The sequence below is a fragment of the Symphalangus syndactylus genome, chromosome 16, assembly GCF_028878055.3.
Source record: "Symphalangus syndactylus isolate Jambi chromosome 16, NHGRI_mSymSyn1-v2.1_pri, whole genome shotgun sequence".
NCBI classification, from domain to species: Eukaryota; Metazoa; Chordata; class Mammalia; order Primates; family Hylobatidae; genus Symphalangus; species Symphalangus syndactylus.
Genome location: NC_072438.2, coordinates 55,878,228 through 55,900,015, shown reverse-complemented (window position 1 = coordinate 55,900,015; position 21,788 = coordinate 55,878,228). Strand labels below are relative to the sequence as shown.

Below are 21,788 nucleotides of genomic sequence, written 5' to 3'. Positions count from 1 at the left end.
CCTAAGACTGAAATGGCTGGGTTACCCAAACAGCAAAGATGACAATCTGGTCCTCCTGCTGGGAGCTCTGACTCAGGGAGGCCTGAGACCTCTGTCAGCCAGAGAACAGCAGTCAAGGTAGCCAGAGACCCTGGGTGAAAGACTTCACCCGCTGACTAGAAATGTGGTCGGGGACTGATGTAAACAAGAGTCTAGCCACGTTTTAGTAGCGTGACTGTGCTGTGCTGAGGTACCTCTTCCACCCCTTGTCAGCTTGGGCTCTCCAAAGCCTGCAGGCCAGAACGGCTAGTCAACCAAACAGCAAAGGTAGGGGCCTGCCCCTCTCTCCGGGAGCTCTGTCCCAGGAACATTTCACATTTCCATTGGCCAAGGAATGCTGGTGGGGGTAGCTGGAGGCCCCAGTTTGGAGGTCCTGTCCAGTGAGGTGGAACAGGATCAGGGGCCTGCTTACAGAAGCAGTCTGGCCATGATTTGGTAAAGCAGCTATGCTGTGCTGTGGGATCTCTTCTGTCCCCGGTCGCTTTGTATTCTCCAAAGCCTGCAGGCTGGAATGACTAAGTTGCCTGAATGGGAAAGATGGCGGCCTGCCCCGTCTTTTTGCTCAGAGTTTTATCTTGTTTCATGGAGCTTAATTTTTAGCCTGTTGATTTTACTGTCTACATTAGACTTGTTGAGGAAGATAAATGAACCTGTTCATGTCTTGTTCTCTGGAAAGAAGTCTCTTTCAGCTCTCTGACTTTGGTCACAATCATGTACAGCAGTAGCCAGTCTACAATGACGTAACTGAATTTCCATTTCCAGTGTTTCCTTGTTGTGTCTTACATTGTCCAGTTCAGAACTGAGCATTTTATTCTCAGTTGTCAACCTGCTAAGCTGTCCACGGTACTGAAATACTGTGCTTCCTCATTCAATTTTTTTAAGGTATGCACTTTTATCCAAGCCTTCATACACCGCAAGTTGGGGTACAAAAAAGGGGGGCCACGAAGGCTGTTCATTCAAAATAAAACAAAATTAAAAAGTATTAAGGCGAAGATTCAAAAAATTTTGCACTACGTAATTTGCACAAAAGCAATGCTATCACCTCCCCTGTGTGAGCTTGGGACAGGACTGGGCCATTCTCCTTAGAGAGAAGTGGAGTGGCTTTTAGCCCAGTCGTCCCAGTTGGTGATGATGCCTTGCTCTATGGGGTACTTCAGGGTCAGGATGCTTGCTCTGGGCCTCGTTGACCACATAGGACTCCTTCTGACGCATGCCCCCCATCATGCCCTGGTGCCTGGAGTGCCCCACGATGGAAGGGAAGACAGCCCGGGGGGCATCATCGCCCGCAAAGCTGGCCTTGCACATGTCAGAGCCGTTGTCAATGACGAGCATGGCGGTATCATCATCCATGATGAGCTCACTCAATTGTAGAGCCTTTAAAAGATTATCATTCTTTTTTCTCACACTTTCAATATCCTCCAAATATTTCTTTTCTCTTAGCTGGCTCTGATGTTTCATTATGTCTAGCTTCAGTCTTAGCATGGCAATTTCTTCCTGCAACCTACTATGTTCATGCAAGAGGTCTTTTTCTTTCTTATAACGAAGAGAAAGCTAAGTAAACAAAGGGAACTTTTAGTTAGCACTCAATAGATTGACATATCATGATTTCTTCTGAAATTAAAAAATAACGTGTATTTGTATAATGAAAGAATCCCCAAAGTGGATATTTAACTGGAAAAAAAATGGACAAAACTTCAAACCTAAAAGAGTGTAAATTCCTCTAGTGATTTATTTTTCATAGTCTTTCAATAAATATTTAAACTTTTAGGGATCTGCTCCTGAATTCCTAAAAGTTTAAATATTTATTTAAAGACTATGAAAAATAAATCACTAGAGGATTTTTAAGAATCTCAGAATTAAAAAAGCCTTTCTCTGAGTTACAAAAAACCCAGAGGAATAAAATATCAGATTGATACCTTTGACTATATTTTTAAGATTAGCTTTACACTCTGATATCTAGCCTATCAACCACACCATCCTAAGAGCCTTAGCTATGCATATATATTGGGACAGAAGCAATTTCTCAAAGTTCTTTAAGTTTCTTTTACTGAAGAACGTTTTACCGATATTCTACATTTCTAATATTTTTATACTGTTATAAGAATTACATTTATTTATAACTGTTAAATCTAAGCACTGTACCCTTCTACACTGTACACATCTGTATCTAAGCATTGCACTTCTACATACAATACTGAACTCATTTAAGATAACGATTCTTAAAAGGAGAGATCAAAAAATATACAAACGATGCAGGATTTTCCCCAGGTCTTCTGATGCTACTTCTAGTGATGCTCCACAAAACAACAGTTACTTCTGTGGTGTAAATATATAAATACAAAAGAAGCCTATTGTTTCAAAATACAAATGGTAAATAAGATACAACTTATAAAGATTTTCTTAGAAATCATGAGATTATTTGCCATTGCAATAACTTTCATTTCCTCTTTATAATGTTGGAAACAGTAGTAAGTGTGAAATAGGGGAAATATACTATTTCTCTAGGAACAAAATACTTATCAATAAATGATCACTAAATGTGTATCATGGCATGTCATTGTTTTCAAGCCTCTTTACATTGAAATGAGAAACTACTTGGAGCAAACTTCCTCTCTGCGAAAGGAAGGATAATGACATCCACCATGTGGCCTCTGACCCAGCTATACATTTCCTACTTTCCTATCAGTGAAAATAATCAATTGACTTCTCTATTAACATTTTTTAAAAAACTGATGTCCAAAAACTAGAAAATATGTTTTTCGTAGCAAAACTTATTTTTGATATGGAAAGATCATCAATTCTTATGAAAATATCAACTGCTTCTCCTTTGGACTGAGGCCATTGTGCAGGTCACTACTCGCCTGTTGCAGGCAAATGCAGTTGAATTAAGAACGTGGCTTCATCCTGTATGTACATATACAGATATATGACGAAGGATATATAGAATACACACACACATATATATGACTTAAAAATCCTTTACATTTCCAAAATACATAGTTTTTAAAAAATATATACACATATAAAAACATTTGAAAATAACTAAAAAAAACCTCAGAATTCATTTTCTTTTCAGCCACTTCTTTCTGCTTTTCTTTATGAATCAGAATCTCATCTTGTAATATTCCAGTGTTCTGTTCTTCAGAAAGTCGCTTCTGAGTATCATTTTGTTCGTCACTAGAAGAAATTTTAATTTTCATGAAATACTGGAGGTGTCCCTAAAATGATCTACAGGGCAAGATGGCACCATCAGATGTCATTCACACAATGTATATCTGCACATTATTCCAAGACAAGGCAAAGGGGTCTCACATCTGTTAACCAGGTGTCCCCAACCATGCTCGCACCAGGGACTGCTTTTGTGGAAGATAATTTTTCCAGGAACCTGAGGTGGGGGATGGTTCCAGGATGATTCAAGTACATTACATTCATCGTGCACTTTATTTCTATTATTATTAATATATAATGAAATAATTATATAACTCACCAAAATGTAGAATCAGTGGGAGCCCTGAGCTTGTTTTCTTGCAACTAGATGGTCCCATCTCGGGGTGATGGGAGATGGTGACAGATCATAATGCATTCGATTCTCATAAGGAGTGAACAACCTATATCCCCTGCATGAGCAACTTACAACAGCATTCATGTCACACTCAGGACAATCTAATGCCACCGCTGATCTGACAGGAGGAGCAGCTCAGGCAGTAAAGCGAGTGACAGAGAGTGGCTGTAAACAGGTGAAGCTTCGCTTGCTCACCTGCCTCTAACCTCCTGCTGTGTGGCCCAGGTCCCAACAGGCCAGGGACTGGTACTGGTCTGTGGCCTGTAACCCATACATTTTATGTTTATTTTTTGGAAACACTTTCCACTTATATTCTTGATTCCTATGTATTTTATAAACAACTTAGAAATTCCTTTGAGAACAAGACAGGGTCTAATATTATGTTTTTAACACAGGACTTTGAATTAATTTTATCTGTGTATGAGAGAGAGATGTGAAATAAACTAAACATTAAGCGCTTTCCATTTTACTTTTATTTCATGCATGTCAAGAATAAAACTGGGAAGTCCTAGGCAGAGCAATTGGGCAAGACAAATAAAGGGCATCCAAATTGGAAAAGAGGAAGTCAAACTGTCTCTTCACCAATGATATGATCTTACACCTAGAAAACCCTAAAGACTCCTACAAGTCCCTAAAGATCTTATATCTAGAAACCCCTAAAGACTCCGACAAGAGTCCCTAAAGACTCCAATTCGATAAAGGAATTGAGTAAAGTCTCAGAGATTACAAAATAAATGAATATCTATCAGTAGCACCACTATACACCAACTACGGCCAAGCTGAGAGTTCATATCAACAATCCAATCCCTTTTACAGTGGCTGCAAAAAAGTGTGAAATACCTAGGAATATACTTAATGAAAAAGGTGAGTGATCTATATAAAGATAACTAGAAAACACCACCAAAGAAAATAATAGATGACACAAACAAATGAAAATACATCTTATGTTCATGGACTGAAAGAACTGATATAGTGAAAATGACCAAAGTGCCCAAAGCAGACTACACATTCGACACAATTCCTACCAAAGTACCAATGTCATTCTTCACAGAATTATTTTAAAATGCTGACATTCATGTAGGACAACAAAAGAGCCTGAATAGCAACAGACATACCAAGAAAAGGAACAAATATGTTGGCATCACATTACCTGACTTCAACTTATACTCTAAGGCCAAAACAGCGTGGTACTGGTATAAAAATAGATATACAGATCAATGGAACAGAATTGACAACTCAGAAATAAAGCCACTACAACCGAATGATCTCTGAGCAAGGATACAAAAACATACACTGGAGAAAGTACAGGTTATTCAGTAAATGGTGCTGGGAAAAAAGATAGCCACATATTGAAGAATGAAACTGGATCTCTATCTCTCACCATATACAGAAATTAATTCAAGATGGATTAAAGGCCTAAACTTAAGATCTGAAAACATTGGCCTAGGCAAAGAATTTATGATGAAGACCCTAAAAGCAAATGAAAATAAATAAATAAGACCTAATTAAACTAAAAAGCTTCAGCACAGCAAAAGAAATAATCATCAGAGTAAACCAACAACCTATACAATGGGAAAAAAAATTGAAAATTATCAATCTAACAAAGGACTAATATCTATAACCTACAGGAAACAAATCAACAGGAAAAACACAAATAATTACATTAGAAAGTGGCCAAATTACATGAATAGACATTTCTCAAAAGAAGATGTACAAATGGTAAACAAGCATGTAAAAACATGCTAAATATCTCTAATCATCAGGGCAATGTACAATAAAGCAATAGTGAGATATCACCTCTCTGCAGCCAGAATGGCCACTATTAGGAATCAAAAAACAACAGATGTTGGTGTGGATGTGGTGAAACGGCAACAGTGATACACTGCTGGTGGGAATACGAAATCATACAAATCTATGGAAAACAGTATGGAGAGTTCTCAAAGAACTAAAAGTAGATCCTACCATTTTATCCAGCATTCTCATTTCTGGATATCTACCCAAAATAAAAGAAATCGCACTCTCAAAAAGACACCCGCACACATATGTTTACTGCAGCACAATTCACAATATGCAAAGATATGGAATCAACCAGTGTCCATCAACTGATGAGTGGAATAAAGAAAATGGATATATATATATACATATATATATATATATATCACATCACATATATGTATCATATATATGTATGTGTGTGTGTACACTCACACATATACATACGTACATACCTCAGACTGGGTAATTCATACACATACATACCTGAGACTGGGTAATTCACAAAGGAAAGAGGATTGATTGATTCACAGTTACGCATGGCTGGGGAGAACTCAGGAAACTTAACAACCATGGTAGAAGGTGAAGGGGAAGCAGGCACCTTCTTCATAAGGCGGCAGGAGAGAGAGAAGTGAAGGGGAAAGAGCCCCTTATGACACCATCAGCTCTTGTGAGAACACACTCACTATCACAAGAACAGCATGCAGGAAACCGATCCCATGATCCAATCACCTCCCAGCTGGTCTTTCTCTCAACACCCGGGAATTACAATCTGACATGGGATTTGCATGGAAACACAAAGCCAAACTATTGGGGGGGCGGGTATCCTTATTTTTAAAATATCTATATGTCATTATTTATAATTCAAAATAGCAATTTTTATTAGTTATGATTTTGTTTGAAAAAGAAATTATCTGGTAAATTTTCTTCACTTTTAACCTATTCAGTCAAAATATATAAAAAGCTAGATTTGCCAGCAGAAAATTGTAACTACTTTTTAATGAGATAAAAATGTATAACAATATCGCTATTATTGTACAGAGAAAAAAGTGAAGAAAAGGAATTTAAAAAGACAGAATATGACTATCATATACATACATGAACTGACAAAGAGGCTAAAATCTCCTACTGGAGATTAGGTTAGGACTTGAGCAAAAGCCTCTAAAAATACCAAAACCAAAAACAAAACAATTATTTTTAAGAAATAAATTATACAGAGAACTCTTCTGGTTAAGAAGATGTATCAAAAAAAAATCTTCGTGAGAGCTATTATTAACCAAGTCATCATAACCAAAACTTTAAATCCACAATTCTGGAATATTAAAAAGTTTCATTTTGAACATAGTTAATGCAAGGCAACTTTTGAACAGAAAATTTCTGGTTAAAGTTGACTCAAACTTAGGAAAGAACTGACCCGTAGCCATGGTAACAAGAAGCCACCCAGAGCCAGTTCAAAATCTAGACAATCGATCAATGACCACTGGCCTTGCTCACCAACCAGTATCAATGTGAGCAGCTTGCTTCTGAAAGACAGCCAAGCAGCAACAGCTGCTCTATCAGAATAGACAGTGCCTGACCAGTACACGTCTTACTATCGGAAGCAAAAAATTCCAACTCTGTCTTTTTATTTCAAATACCGAAGGTCCATAATCCTTTGGAAAGAATTTGCGAGTCCATTAAATTTACCACCCTAATATTTTTTTAAATAAAATACTAGTGGCCGGACGTGGTGGCTCACGCCTGTAATCCCAGCACTTTGTGAGGCCGAGGCAGGTGGATTGCCTGAGGTCAGGAGTTAGAGACCAGCCTGACAAACAGGATGAAACCCCGTCTCTACTAAAAATACGAAAATTAGCCGGGTGTCATGGCACACACCTGTAATCCCAGCTCCTCAGGTGGCTGAGGCAGGAGAATCGCTTGAACCCAGGAGGCAGAGATTGCAGTGAGCCAAGGTCACGCCACTGCACTGCAGCCTGGGTGACAGAGTGAGACTCTGTCTCTAAATAAATAAAATACCAGTAAAGTTTGCAATTCCTTTGACTCATTTTACCATAATTGCAATTATCATGATTACCAGTAAAAGAATAGTGAATAACCACAATATTGGGCTTTTCTCCCTAAGTGAAAAAATATTAATATAAAGAATGTAGCTTATTATGAAGAGCCAAAAGAATTTTAAAAATGCATATAATTACCATGCAAAATTGTTAAAATGAACCTTGTCAAACATTTTTAAAGTGAGAATCAATCAAACAATATACCTAGGATAAACTTCATTCATTCATTTATTAGGTAGCTACGTCTGATATGCTAGGCCTTTTTCTAGGAAGTGAGGATATGGTAATGAACAATAAAAACCCTGTTCATGAGAGTGAGATAAACACACAATAACAAGAGACAGATAAAGCAAAATACACAGTACGTTAGAGGAGAAAAACTAAAGCAGGAAAATGAAGTGTTTATGTGTTTGATGGGAAGGGTGGTGGGAAAGTCGGGATGGCCAGAAAAGTCCCTGCTGAGAAAGAGGATTTTTCTTTAATACAAAGAAAATTGTATTTGTATATCAAAGACTCTAAAAAACGATGATGTTAACAGAGTTGATGTCAAGACACAAATAGGTTTGAAGTTAGAGATGATAAATCACTTTGTTTCATTGAACCTTCCCTCAGTTACGTTAGAGAGCATCCCTGGTATGCTCCCAATTGAACCTCAAGCCTGATGCGTCCTGGTGATACAATCGTAATTCCTTTCTGTTAGTCCTCATTCTCTTTTTTTTGCTTTTTCCTCATTTTCTCTTGACTAGGAATTGTGCTGGTACATGGTTCTTCCTCAGAAAGGGGTTATTCCTTAATGTGTTTCTTTTTACCCTTTTTCTTCTTCTTCTTACAAAGGGGATTTTAAGTAAAGAACTGAAGGAATGGAAAGACTAAGCTAGAAGAATATCTGGGGAAAAAGCATTCCAGACACAGGGAACTGCTAAGTGCAGAGGTTGCCTGGAGTCTTTAAGCACTAGGGACAGGTAAGGAATAGCAAGAAGTTCAGTGTGGCTGAAACAGACCAAAAGAGATAAGAAACAGAAGTTTAAGCAGGAGGGGTAACACACCAGATGGTTTACTGCCTTTTAGTTATTAGGAGGAACTCTGGCACATACTCAGAGTGAAATGGAAGGCAATCAGAAGGGCTGGGGCAGAGGAATGACACAATTTGACTTATGTTTTAAATACATCCACTGAGTTAAGAATTGACGAAAGGGGAAGTTTTTAAAAGCCAGGACGATCAATTCCCAGTCTATCACACTCATCTAGACTGCAGATGATGGTGGCTCAGATGTACAAGATATGACTGGCTTCTGGATATATTCTTCAGGTAGACCTGATGAGATTTACTGAGAGATTAGATGTGAAGTGTCGAGAGAGAGAAAAATGAGTCAAGAATGACACTGAGGTTTTTGGCAGAGCAACTGGAAGAGTTGCCATTAACCAAAGTAGGAAAGACTACATGAGGTGTAGATTTCAGGAAAGACATCAGTAGCCCAATTTTGGATCAGACAAGTGTGTGATACCCAAGTTAATCAAATAGAGACGTCAAGTAGGTGGGCTGATATACAGATCTGGAATTAAGGAGAGAGATCTGAGTTGGAGACATACATTTGGAAACCATTAGTAGATACACAGTAGAGAAAGTCACAAGGGGCCAGGCACGGTGGCTCACGCCTGTAAACCCAACACTTCGTGAAGCCAAGGCGGGCAGATCACCTGACGTCAGGAGTTTGAGACCAGCATGGCCAACATGGGGAAACCCTGTCTTTACTAAAAATACAAAAATTAGCCAGGCATGGTGTCACGCACCTGTAATCCCAGCTACTCAGGAGGCTGAGGCAGGAGAAGTGCTAGAACCCAGGAGGCAGAGGTTGCAATGAGCCAAAATCATGCCACTGAACTCCAGCCTGGGGTACAAAGCGAGACTCCGTCTTAAAAAAAAAAAAAAGTTATGAGAAAGAAGATTGAGGACTCAGCCCTGAGAAACAACAACGTCGAAAAGGAGAAAGACGAGGAGGAGCAAGCAAAACAGACCATGATGAATGGACTAGAAAGGCAGGAGGAAAAGCCTGAGGGAGTGAGGTCCTGAAAGCAAAGTGAAGACGCTGTTAGGGAGGAGATGCCCTCCATTGGCTCAAATATTGCCGACAGATTAAACAAAATGAAGTGTAAGAAAAAATGCCTAGATTTATTCCAGAAAAAAATTAGGGATAATCTTGAGAAAAACAACTCTGGAGGAGTGCTGAAATTGAAGACTTACTGGCACTGAGATCAAGAGTGAATGGAAAGAAAATTTGAGTTCGTGAGTGTAGACAGTTCTTTAAGGACAACATACTTAACACTCATGACTGAGAATGATGTAATTTTCGTCCACAGTCATGGAAAAGTGATAGACAAGAAATAGTAGTTTCCAAATTTTACATAACAGGTGGAATTTTCAAATTTTATGCAATAATTATATATTTTAAAGGTTATAAAAATTATACACATATGGCATTTTAAAATGCCAGACCAAGGTTTTAAAAGCCCCTTGAACATTTCTAGATTATATAAGCTGATTATCATTTTGTTCATGCTTATACATAAAGACCAAGAAATACTAAAAGTCTCAAGGAGAATATTTCTTGCTTGATAAAAATCAGCCAATTCTAGGACAGTCGACACTCATAAAATATACAAAGTAATTGATCACAGTAAAATACTGAGTTCTATTAACAGGAGTAAAGTGGGAGAAATGCAGAAAATAATCTCATTTTATAAATGAAGTTTTTAAAATGATATGAAGTCACTGTGGAAAAATATGGTTAGGTGAATACTGAAATATATCCTTTTCTCAATGGAAGGATAATGTCACACATGCAGGGCACTTTTACAAATAAGAGTCAATGCATTAGCAGCACCTTCCTTTTAGCACAAGTGTCAGCAAATAAGCACCTGTGGGCCAAATCCAGCCCACTGACTGTTTTTGTAAGTATTTTGGAACACAGCCATGCTTATTCACTTTACAGTCCACAGTGTCAATTAGCTGGGTGTGATGTTGCACACCTGTGGTCCCAGCTAGTAGAGAGGCTGAGGTGGGAGGATTACTAGAGCCCAGAAAGTCGAGGCTGCAGTGAGCCATCCTCACACAACTGCACTCCAGCCTGGGCAACAGAGCAAGACCCTGTCTCAAGAAAATAAATGTATGTAGTCCACAAAGCCTAAAATATTTACTAACTAGCTCATTGCAGAAAAAGCTGGTCAACCCCTGGTTTAGTGCATCAAACATCCTTTGATGTATTTTAATAAAAGCTTTACCCAATATACTCAAATGTTTATATTAAATACAGATCCCCATGTGCAATCCCTTGGCAATATTCAGATTGAGGGTCCAATATTTCAGCACTCAGGCACAGACAACAAAAATTTAGTAACTAGCAATCTTGTTGCTAACAAGGTACAGTGTCAATGCAGCATGTAGCTTCCATTTGCAACACAAGGGATATTACAAGAATTCTTTTATTATTATTATTATGCTTTAAGTTATAGGGTACATGTGCACAATGTGCAGGTTTGTTACATATGTATACATGTGCCATGTTGGTGTGCTGCACCCATTAACTCGTCATTTAGCATTAGGTTTATCGCCTAATGCTATCCCTCTCCCCCTCCCCCCACCCCACAACAGTCCCCGGAGTGTGATGTTCCCCTTCCTGTGTCCATGTGTTCTCACTGTTCAGTTCCCACCTATGAGTGAGAACATGCAGTGTTTGGTTTTTTGTCCTTGCGATAGTTTACTGAGAATGATGATTTCCAGTTTCATCCATGTCCCTACAAAGGACATGAACTCATCATTTTTTATGGCTGCATAGTATTCCATGGTGCATATGTGCCACATTTTCTTAATCCAGTCTATCGTTAGACATTCGGGTTTGTTCCAAGTCTTTGCTATTGTGAATAGTGCCGCAATAAACGTACGTGTGCATGTGTCTTTATAGCAGCATGATTTATAATCCTTTGGGTATATACCCAGTAACAGGATTGCTGGGTCAAATGGTATTTCTAGTTCTAGATCCCTGAGGAATCGCCACACTGACTTCCACAATGGTTGAACTAGTTTACAGTCCGACCAACAGTGTAAAATTGTTCCTATTTCTCCACATCCTCTCCAGCACCTGTTGTTTCCTGACTTTTTAATGATCGCCATTCTAACTGCTGTGAGATGGTATCTCATTGTGGTTTTGATTTGCATTTCTCTGACGGCCAGTAATGATGAGCATTTTTTCATGTGTTTTTTGGCTGCATAAATGTCTTCTTTTGAGATGGATTAAAGACTTACATGATGTTAGACCTAAAACCATAAAAACCCTAGAAGAAAACCTAGGCATTACCATTCAGGACATAGGCATGGGCAAGGACTTCATGTCTAAAACACCAAAAGCAATGGCAACAAAAGCCAAAATTGACAAATGGGATCTAATTAAACTAAAGAGCTTCTGCACAGCAAAAGAAACTACCATCAGAGTGACCAGGCAACCTACAAAATGGGAGAAAATTTTCACAACCTACTCATCTGACAAAGGGCTAATATCCAGAATCTACAATGAACTCAAACAAATTTACAAGAAAAAAACAAACAACTCCATCAAAAAGTGGGCGAAGGACATGAACAGATATTACAAGAATTCTAACAAGAACTCTTAAGATGTGTCATCAAACTAAATGCTTTAAATACATTTTAATTGTGAAATAATCAGTATACTCTAGATCTAACCTCATTTTTTAAAAATGGTTGCATAATACATTAATTTGGGCATATGGAAATTGAGCTATTTCCTATTGATAAGGAATTAGACTAGCTCCAAATTTTTTATATAATAATGCTCTAATACATGTCCTTATATGTATACACGTAACATATCTATACAAATATCCTTTACATGTATTATATATCCTTACTCTGTTATATATGTGTGTGTGTGAATATGCTACTAAATTAATGTTCAAAATGTATTTACCAACAGTGTATGAAATGTCTTTTTCAATGAAACCATTTCCTTTGCAGCAACACGGATGGAGCTGGAGGCCATTATCCTAAGCAAACTAATGCAGGAACACAAAATCAAATGCCACATATTCTTACTCATTAGTGTGAACTAAACATGAGAAATCATGGACACAAAGAGGAGAATAACAGACACTAAGGCCTACTTGAGGGTGGAGTGTGGCAGGAGGGAGACGACCAAAAAACTACCTTTCGAGTATTTTGTTTATTATGTGGCTGATGAAATAATCTGTACCCCAAACCTCCATGATACAGTTTACCTATATAATAAACCTGCACATGTACCCCGAAGCTAAAATAAAAGTTCACTGAAAAGAAAATGCCTTTTCCCTCACATTTGCCAATACTGGTTATTTTTCAAATAAATTAATGACTGGAAAAAAACAGTAACCCATTGTTTGCTGATTTTCATTTTTCTGATTAACAGGCAAGGGCTGAATATCCTAGTAAAAGTATAAAATTTGTTCATCATGAGTATTACCCAAATTAGGATTAGTTTGACAGCACATAGTTACCTCCTGTTCAATGCTGCCATAGGCTCACCTGTGATACTCTTCATTCTCAGTGTCAGGAAATTGCTGGCTTTCAGGTGTTCTGCTCTTCCTTGGAGGAATTAATCCATCATCACCATTGCCAGCAGCCACACCATGAGTCAGGTTTTCTGGGAATCCCACATGAGTACTTCCGTGCTTCTTCATTCTTTCTTCGATAGCCATAAAATTTTCTAGCTGGAAAATACACAGAATAAGAAATTACCTACTTTAGCCACATTATCTATTGATAATCAGACTAAAATCGAGAAAGATAAAATGATTGGTCCAAAGCTCCTAAAGTGGCATTACCTAGCATTTTATGGCACCATTCGGGATTATTCCATAAAAATGAAAGAATATCTCTAGGGTTTGTATCTCTTTAAAATTCAATGTACAGAATTCTGAGTTAAGTATTAAATTTTTCACTGATGATTTATGCTACTTACATGATAGCATCATGTATGCCTACATTTACTATACTTTGTTAAACAACATAACATAAAAATCTAGTTCAACAGAAACATTTGAATATGAAGGTATACCTGTCTATCACCATCCTTATTTATTTCTGGTTCTTGAGTCATTTTATGCAGATGCAAAACAGTAGGTTAATTTGCATGTTGTATTTCTGTGACGTCTCCTCTTTTGGAGCACATGTTTTTAAAATAATTTTATTCTTAAGTAATCAAGTATGGACAATAAAAATCAGAAAATAATTAAAATTAAACTGTTAAAATAAATAAATAATAATTAAAATTAAGAATTAACTTTTTAATCTATGTTTAGCTACTGCCACATCACTGGCTTCTAACATGTGAAAAATAATTCACCTTAGACAAAGGGAGAAGAAAAACATGAACCAGCAAACTTAACTTGGTCACTATTTGTTTGGACTAAACTTAATTTGTTATGACTTAAATCTACCAAAAATGAATCAGCAGAAGGTTTGTAGTGTTGCAAAATCTTCCTCACTTGAAAAGAGTTTACCTCACAAAACCATAACTAGTGAGCCTCTACAGTGCACTGAAGTGCTTTTCTAAAAGATTCCTAACTAGATTGTAGGCACCCTTTAAACTATTAGGAGCCGAAATCAACACCAAACAGAAAGAAATGCAAATTCTCAAATTTTAATTGAAATTATATACTGTAATATGATAGTGTTATGTATCCAGATTATCTGCTTAAGTCCAGTTCTAATATATTCTAATGTGTACTAATGACAGTAGATAAAAAATTTTAATCTGTACTGATTTTCTGCAACTGAAAGAAATTAGAATGTTATTGTGTTTGTGCACTAACACCAAAGGTCCCATTCAGCAAGATAAGATTCTTGCAAAAGGCAGTTCGGTTGCTTTTATGACCTGGTTCCCTCCCTGAACAGAAACACTGAGGTCAACAAGAGACCACAAGGCAGAATATATCTTTAACCTTGGTATCAGTGACAGACAATATAAAACTGCAGATTTTCAATCACTGGCCATGATTACTCTTTAACCATGAATCCAGCTCAGGGACCATCAGTGTTACATTGTTCATAATTCCTATTGCTTAATAATATGATTCAATAATCGATGTTACTTTATCATGTTACGGTGTTGTAAAAATAAAAGAACAAAGTTCTGAAATTTGTTTTTGCCTCTATTCCAAAAGGAAAGATTAGTTGTAAGCTAATCAAGAAGGCAGATAAGAATATTTGAAAATAAGAGTATTTTAAATTTTATAGTGGGTTATGTTGAAGTTAAATATCAAATATTAAATTAGAATCTATTGATTCTTCTGTTAATAAGGTTGCTGATTTTATTACGATAAATTTTAAGAATCTATTAAAATATTGTTTTTTTATTTTTTTTGAGACGGAGTCTTGCTCTGTCGCCCAGGCTGGAGTGTAGTGGCGGATCTCAGCTCACCGCAAGCTCCACCTCCCGGGTTCATGCCATTCTCCTGCCTCAGCCTCCCGAGTAGCTCGGACTGCAGGCAACGGCCACCACGCCCGGCTAAGTTTTTGTATTTTTAGTAGAGACAGGGTTTCACCGTGTTAGCCAGGATGGTCTCGATCTCCTGACCTCGTGATCCGCCCACCTCGGCCTCTCAAAGTGCTGGGATTACAGGTGTGAGCCACCGCACCTGGCCAAAAGATTCTTAAAAAAAGAATCTATTGATTCTCAAAGCCTAGTCTGAAAGGTAATTTCATTTGGACTATCTAATATTATTAAGGCAAAAAAAAAAAAAAAAAAAAAAGGTTAAACCAAAAGTTTAAATTTAAAAGTTTCCATGCGTCTGGCTGGCCATTTTGACTTCGTTTAAGCCTTTGTGACTCTTCCCCAGATGGCAGCTTTAAGTCTCGTTCTGTTGAAAAATCCATATAATAAGTTAAAATCAACCACTTAGAACAGTTAAAAACTATTGCCTTTTAAAAACAGATTTAAGACAACATTTCATTTTATTTCATAAATTGAGCGTTTAATCTTTCATGAAATTGTCATTTATAAAATAATTCTCAAAAACTTCAAAAAATCACTTGGGGAGACACCAGATGTCAGCAGTTTGAAGACACACAAACATGTCAAAAATTCCCTCATAAATTCATCCACTCAACATCAATGAACAAAACCACCATAAACACAGCTTTAAAATACAGTAGAAACATATAAGGTGAGGCCGGGCACGGTGGCTCACGCTTGTAATCCCAGCACTTTGGGAGGCCGAGGCGGGCAGATCACGAGGTCAGGAGATCGAGACCACGGTGAAACCCCGTCTCTACTAAAAATACAAAAAAAAAAATTACCCGGGCGTGGTGGCGGGTGCCTGTAGTCCCAGCTACTCAGGAGGCTGAGGCAGGAGAATGGCGTGAACCCAGGAGGCGGAGCTTGCAGTGAGCCGAGATTGCGCCACTGCACTCCAGCCTGGGCGACAGAGTGAGACTCCGTCTCAAAAATAAATAAATAAATAAATAAATAAATAAATAAATAAATAATAAAAATAAATAAATAAAAATTTAAAAAGAAACATATAAGGTGACACAGTATATTGTTCTCCACTTCCTAATAGTACCTTATAAATGATTTCCAAAATCACTGCTGACACCTTTATTACTGTACAACATCTTCCTAATATCTAAAATGTTTCCCTCCACTATTCTGACAAATTTATTTATTTATTTATTTTTTTTTATGAGCCAGGGTCTTGCTCTGTCGCCAGGCTGGAATGTAGTGGTGCGATCAGCTCACTGCAACCTCCCACTCCCTGGTTCAAGCGATTCTCCTGCCTCAGTCTCCTGAGTAGCTGTGATTACAGGCAAGCACCACCACACCCAGCTAATTTTTGTATTTTTAGTAGAGATGGGGTTTCACCACTGGACAGGATGGTCTCGATCTCCTGACCTCATGATCCGCCTGCCTCGGCCTCCAAAGTGCTGGGATTACAGGTGTGAGCCACCACACCTGGCCTTATTTTGATCTTTTGAAATAATCCTATGTGAAATCTTCCTTGATTCTGCATGTCTTTCCCCAAATAAACAGGTACCTCCTTCCTTGAGGCTGCCTTAGTACTTTACTGATTTTTCTACTGCATCTTTACCCCCTAAACTGTGCATTATTCCTCCACATGTCTGTCCCTTCTGCTCCAAGACTGCAGGGGAGAGTCTTACACATCATCTTTGTAAAAACAGTCTTTTGTTTTATTCAGAAATTTTTTATTGAGTCCTGCTAAATACATGCTAGGCGTTCCGGTCTAAAAAGAATGAAAATAAAGCATGTCAGGGATGGTTTTTCTAGAACACATGCCTAAGAAGAGACTTAAATATTGAGGCTAGCCAGATTAAAAGGGGTAGACAGCAGGAAAGGGTGACAGCATGCCAGGCAGCAGCAAGAGCAGGAGCGAGCCCTGAAAGAGTGAAAGTATTTGCCTACAATAGAAGGATGAGTGAGTAGGACATTACCAGCAGCTCAGTAATGCCAGAGAAAGGGCACACAGGGAAAAGGGCTAAAGATGGAGAGTGGGGCAGAAATCAGATTATGAAAGCCTTATGTGTAATTTTAAGATGCCCGGACATTAATGTTCAAGAGTGGTCCCTGGACCTATCTGCATTAGATATAGATCACTTTAAATGACAAAACCAATATTCCTAGTGAACAATTATTCATTAAGACAAGGTGACAGATAGCTCATGTGGACACAGCTGAGATGACACTATGTAGCAAATTCTCAATAATTCTCATGAAAGTCAGTTCTATAATAAAGTCATACAAATTATAATAAATCAGTAAATATTTGGTTTGGGAAGATGTTTTGTAAAGTTATAGTGCATATGAATACATTAAGAGTTGTGAATTCAGAGCTGTGACAATACAGCAAAGAAACCACATTGTGTTTGAGTCAGCAATCTTTAGATTTCTATCCAGTCTTCCCATCCAGTCCATAAGTTCTAAGTATAATCCTGGTACTCACTCTCAAGTTTATGTTAAATACTATCCCATACAAAAAAAAACCCTCTTTCTCTTACTTCTTTTAATTATTTATATATTGCCTTGTTTAAAAGGAAAACACAAAAATGCCCTGCTAAAGGGATTCTGTTTGGCTGCAGGCTGCAAGAGGGAAAAACACAAAGCAGGTTTTGCAGAAAATGATTTTTTAGAAGTCAGAACTATGACGTGAAGTCAAGCAGGGCACTCTAGGACTGAATTTGCTGTGCTTCCTTCATACGCTCCTTGCTCTTTCTTTTCTGGCAGCTGTGACTCACACAGGTCATGGAGAGTATCATTCCCTAAGAGGAACAGCCATGATATGCATCTTTATCTATTAAGTTCATCTGTCCCAATTCTGTGTTCTGTGGATGCTGACTTTCGGTCACGGATGGTGATACACATGGACATTTATCATCAACTTTCAGATTCTCGGATCTTTGACAAGTCTTATTGCTGAGAGTCAAACTAGTAGGATGCAAATTATAAATGCTGATTATCCAATTACCTACTCAAAATATCCTACACGAATATTCCATTAAACATGCATAGAAAAACATTAGTCATTCCTGCTGACCTGCTGCTCTTTGCTCTTCTGTATTCACCAGAAAATTTCCTACTCCTTCCTCACGTCCAGGTTAAATACTGGTGTACAACCTGGAAAACTGTATATCATCTGAGATTTCTCTCTGTCCCCCAAGCCTTTCTCATTCAATTATCACTAAATCATATTGACTATACCTCTCTTCTGCCTCCGTTTTGCATTCCCACTGCCACTGGGAACATAAACATTTACAAAATGGCTTTTATTTAAAAGAAAACTGCAACTATTAATGTTATTTCTTACATGAAAAAAAATTAAGCCAAACAAATGAAAAAGGCATAACAAGGGCCAACACATTAAAATGAGTAACTGAGATTCCTAACGTTATTTATTTCACCATGGATGGGTGAAAGCCTTATAATACATTGATACTAGTCCAAGGATGTGTGACATGAAAACTACAGCTGACTACTGCAAAAGCTTCCTTTGTCTCCTGGTTTCTTTACATGGTAAAGAACCTTCCATCAATCCCAGCAAACTATAGGCTACAGACCAAATCCAATCTGCCTTATGCCTTTGTAAATAAAGTTTTATAGGAGCTCAGTCATGCCTGTTTGCTTACGTATAATCACGATTTCATGCTACAAAGCAGACAACAGCAGGGTTAAGTAGATATGACAGAGATCACACAGTCTGAAATATTTCCCACCTGGTCCTTTACAGATAAAGCTTGCTAACCTGTTTTACACCGTAACCAGAATGCCTTAATACTCAAATTTAATCTTGTGACTCCCCTGCTCAAATTTCTCCAATGAGCCCCTGCAGCACACACTGTTGGCTCCCTATCAATAGCCATGCCTTATTCTTTCTTGCAGAAGAAACACAAGTCTATTGCGATATTTATTATCCCAATCCCCCTCCTCAGCCTCAGAAAGAGAAATGTTTATTCTAAGCTAATCAGGTATTTGCCTTCCCAGTGCCTGGTTTCGGAATGAGCATGCGGTGTGACCCAGCCAATGAAATGCTACAGGAAGCCCCTTGCATGCTTCTAAGTTTTCTCCCTGTTTAAAAGACACATGTGAAGAAAAGCAGCGCTCGCGATGTTGTGTTGGGAGAACAAGATGTTTGGAGCTGCTGCGGATTAGCCAACCATGAAAGGAGACGTGAATAAAACACTGCCAACAGCACAGCTGAAAGAGGGACAAGTGGGATCCCTAGGATATCAATGAACAAACAAAACAACTCTGGTTCCTACTGTTTTAGCCACTGCTCATCTAGTATTTGCAGTCCAAAGCATTCTACCTGGTAAACTTCCCATGGCCCACAGGATAAGACCTACTCATTTCTATAGTATTAAAAAGTCTATCATAAACTTGCCTTAGCTAAATATCCACCTCATTCCCAACCTCTCGTATCTCACACTTTTGGTACTAGCAAAAGTGAATTGCTCAGAAACCCTGCAAAGTTCACTCAAGCATCTTGTCTTTTGCACTTGCTGCTCTTCCTGCCAAACAGGCAATCTCATTAGATGTTCCTTCTGGCAAACACACGACCTCGTTGCATGTTCCTTCTGCCAAACATTCTTCTTCTGCTTCTTTACCTAGAAAAATTCTTCTTTCTCTGCATGCTTACCTTAAATCATACCTACTTTTTTCCAAAATTTTCATTCCTCATTACATATGTCTGGCACATAATCAATATATAATAAATCATAATTACAAGCTTCCAGTGGGCATCTAGCACACAGTAACCACTGAATAAAGTAGTAAAATAATGAAAATGACAATGATAATAACAAGCTCCTGTCTGTATTTTTGTTTGTGTTATTTAGCATCAGAAAAATGGTTAGTATCTAAAGGCATTTGATAGTTATTTGTTAAGCGGACAAGTGAAAACATAAATAGAAATGTTTTCTTTGTAAATTCTGTTGAAAAAGCACAGAAATGGAGACAGCTCCACTACGAGCACCTTAAAGATCAAAACTACACCTATTCCATCTTTGTCTCCTGCAACTTATAAAACCTAACTTACAGAAGCTCTTTGATAAATAGATGGCTAAATTAAAGGTGTCCTCATACAGTTTAGACTATACAATGTATTAGGTGTCCACAACCAGGTAGCATACTAGCATTTTTGTTAGTGTGAAACATTTTTCTACTTTTATTATAATCTGCTGAGCCTAGAGTTGGGCAATTTGTATATTTATTATGACAATCTTTTGGCAAATGGTAGCACAGCATCTTGTTCTAACAAAATTACTGTTATCATGACAATTAACCAGCAGGTAGAACACATCTTGTACCAACAAAGTAAATATATCTCTTTCCAATTTCAAATGAGGAGGAATGAAGTCAGTAATAGTGAGACCTTATTGGGACAAGCATATGTAACATGACTTGTGCTTCAGTGTTCTTTTGTGATCAAAAATTCCTTACTTTTACTTTTTTATCTATGGTAGAACCACCCAGAGCAGGGGTCCTCAACTACCAGGCCACAGACTCGTAACAGTCCATGGACTATTGTGAACCACACCACACAGGAGGAGGTGAGCAGTAGGCAAGCCAGGGCAGCTTCACCTGTACTTACAGCCACACCCCATGGCTCCTATTACCACCCGAAATCTGCCTCCAGTCAGATCAGTGATAACATTAGATACTCATTGGAGCATGAACCCTGTTGTGAACTACCCATCCAAGGGATGTAGGTTGTGTGCTTCGTATGAGAATCTAATGCCTGATGATCTGTCACTGTCTCACTTTGCCCCCAGATGAGACCATCTAATTGCAGAAAAATAAGCTCAGAGCTTCCACGGATTCTACATTATGGTAAGTTGTATAATTATTTCATTATATATTACAATGTAATAATAATATAAAGTAGCACAATAAACGTAACATGATTGAATAATGCTGAAACCATCCCCACCTTTCCCCAGCCCATGGAAAGATTGTCTTCCACAAAACCAGTCCCTGGTGCCAAAAAGGTTGGGGACAACTGACCTAAAGTAATTCACTGTCACAAGTCTTACCTGGATTGCTGTTTTCAGAAGAAATTTTTAGCATCTGTTTTTCTTTGTAGTCAGAAAGTAACTGGCAAATTCTATGTATAAAAATATAATAAACCAAATTACTATTTTAATACTGATATAAAAAATACTTACCAAATGTAAAATTCTTAAGAGTATTTCAAACAATATCAGAATATCAGAACTTAACAGTATTATCCCATCCACTTATGAGTACATTCTGCAAACTTCTCTTTAAGCTTCTAATTAAAGAAGAAAAAAATGTAGGGTGAAATACTCATAAATCGAGGGCATGTGACCCAGTAAATTAGGTTGCATTAGCATGACATAATAAAAAGTGTCCCAACTCTGCATAAGTCTTAGCTCCATAATGAACAGTTATTTGTTCTTGGACAACTTGCTTCTCTTAGGCTCAATGTCTTCTTCAACAAGGTGAAGACTTTGCTGCCTTATTTCCCTAGGTTGTTATAAAGATTTAAGGAGATAACATTTTTTAAATGCTGAGAGAAATAGTAAAGCAATGGAATAATCTCTTCCTAAACTTTATGACTAAAATTATCTTGGAATCCCAAATAAAACCCAATGCGTATTTTGTTCATAGGTTCTAATATGCAAATGTTGTAGTTTTCAGAAAATGTTATTGAGTCCTAATTTTGCCTCTTAGTTGTCCTACTCCTTATGGCTTATAATTCAGGGCATCTCAACTATGTCATAGTTTGTAACTAAATTTATTCATAAATATCTCATTAAAGTAGGTAATGTGATTGTC

At 37.8% G+C, this 21,788-nt stretch overlaps 1 protein-coding gene across 1 annotated transcript in view; it reads right to left on the bottom strand.

Annotated features, from left to right (window-relative positions):
* Positions 1-981: 981 nt before the first annotated feature.
* The window catches only part of LOC129464623 (POTE ankyrin domain family member G-like), a 38,904-nt gene continuing 18,097 nt past the window's right edge, over positions 982-21,788 (bottom strand). Inside the window, 7 exon segments of the mRNA XM_055246008.2 lie at positions 982-1,206; positions 1,208-1,590; positions 3,093-3,216; positions 13,001-13,185; positions 13,533-13,579; positions 15,268-15,336; positions 21,023-21,093. Coding sequence (XP_055101983.1) covers positions 1,122-1,206; positions 1,208-1,590; positions 3,093-3,216; positions 13,001-13,185; positions 13,533-13,579; positions 15,268-15,336; positions 21,023-21,093 — 964 coding nt within the window. The 3' untranslated portion in view covers positions 982-1,121.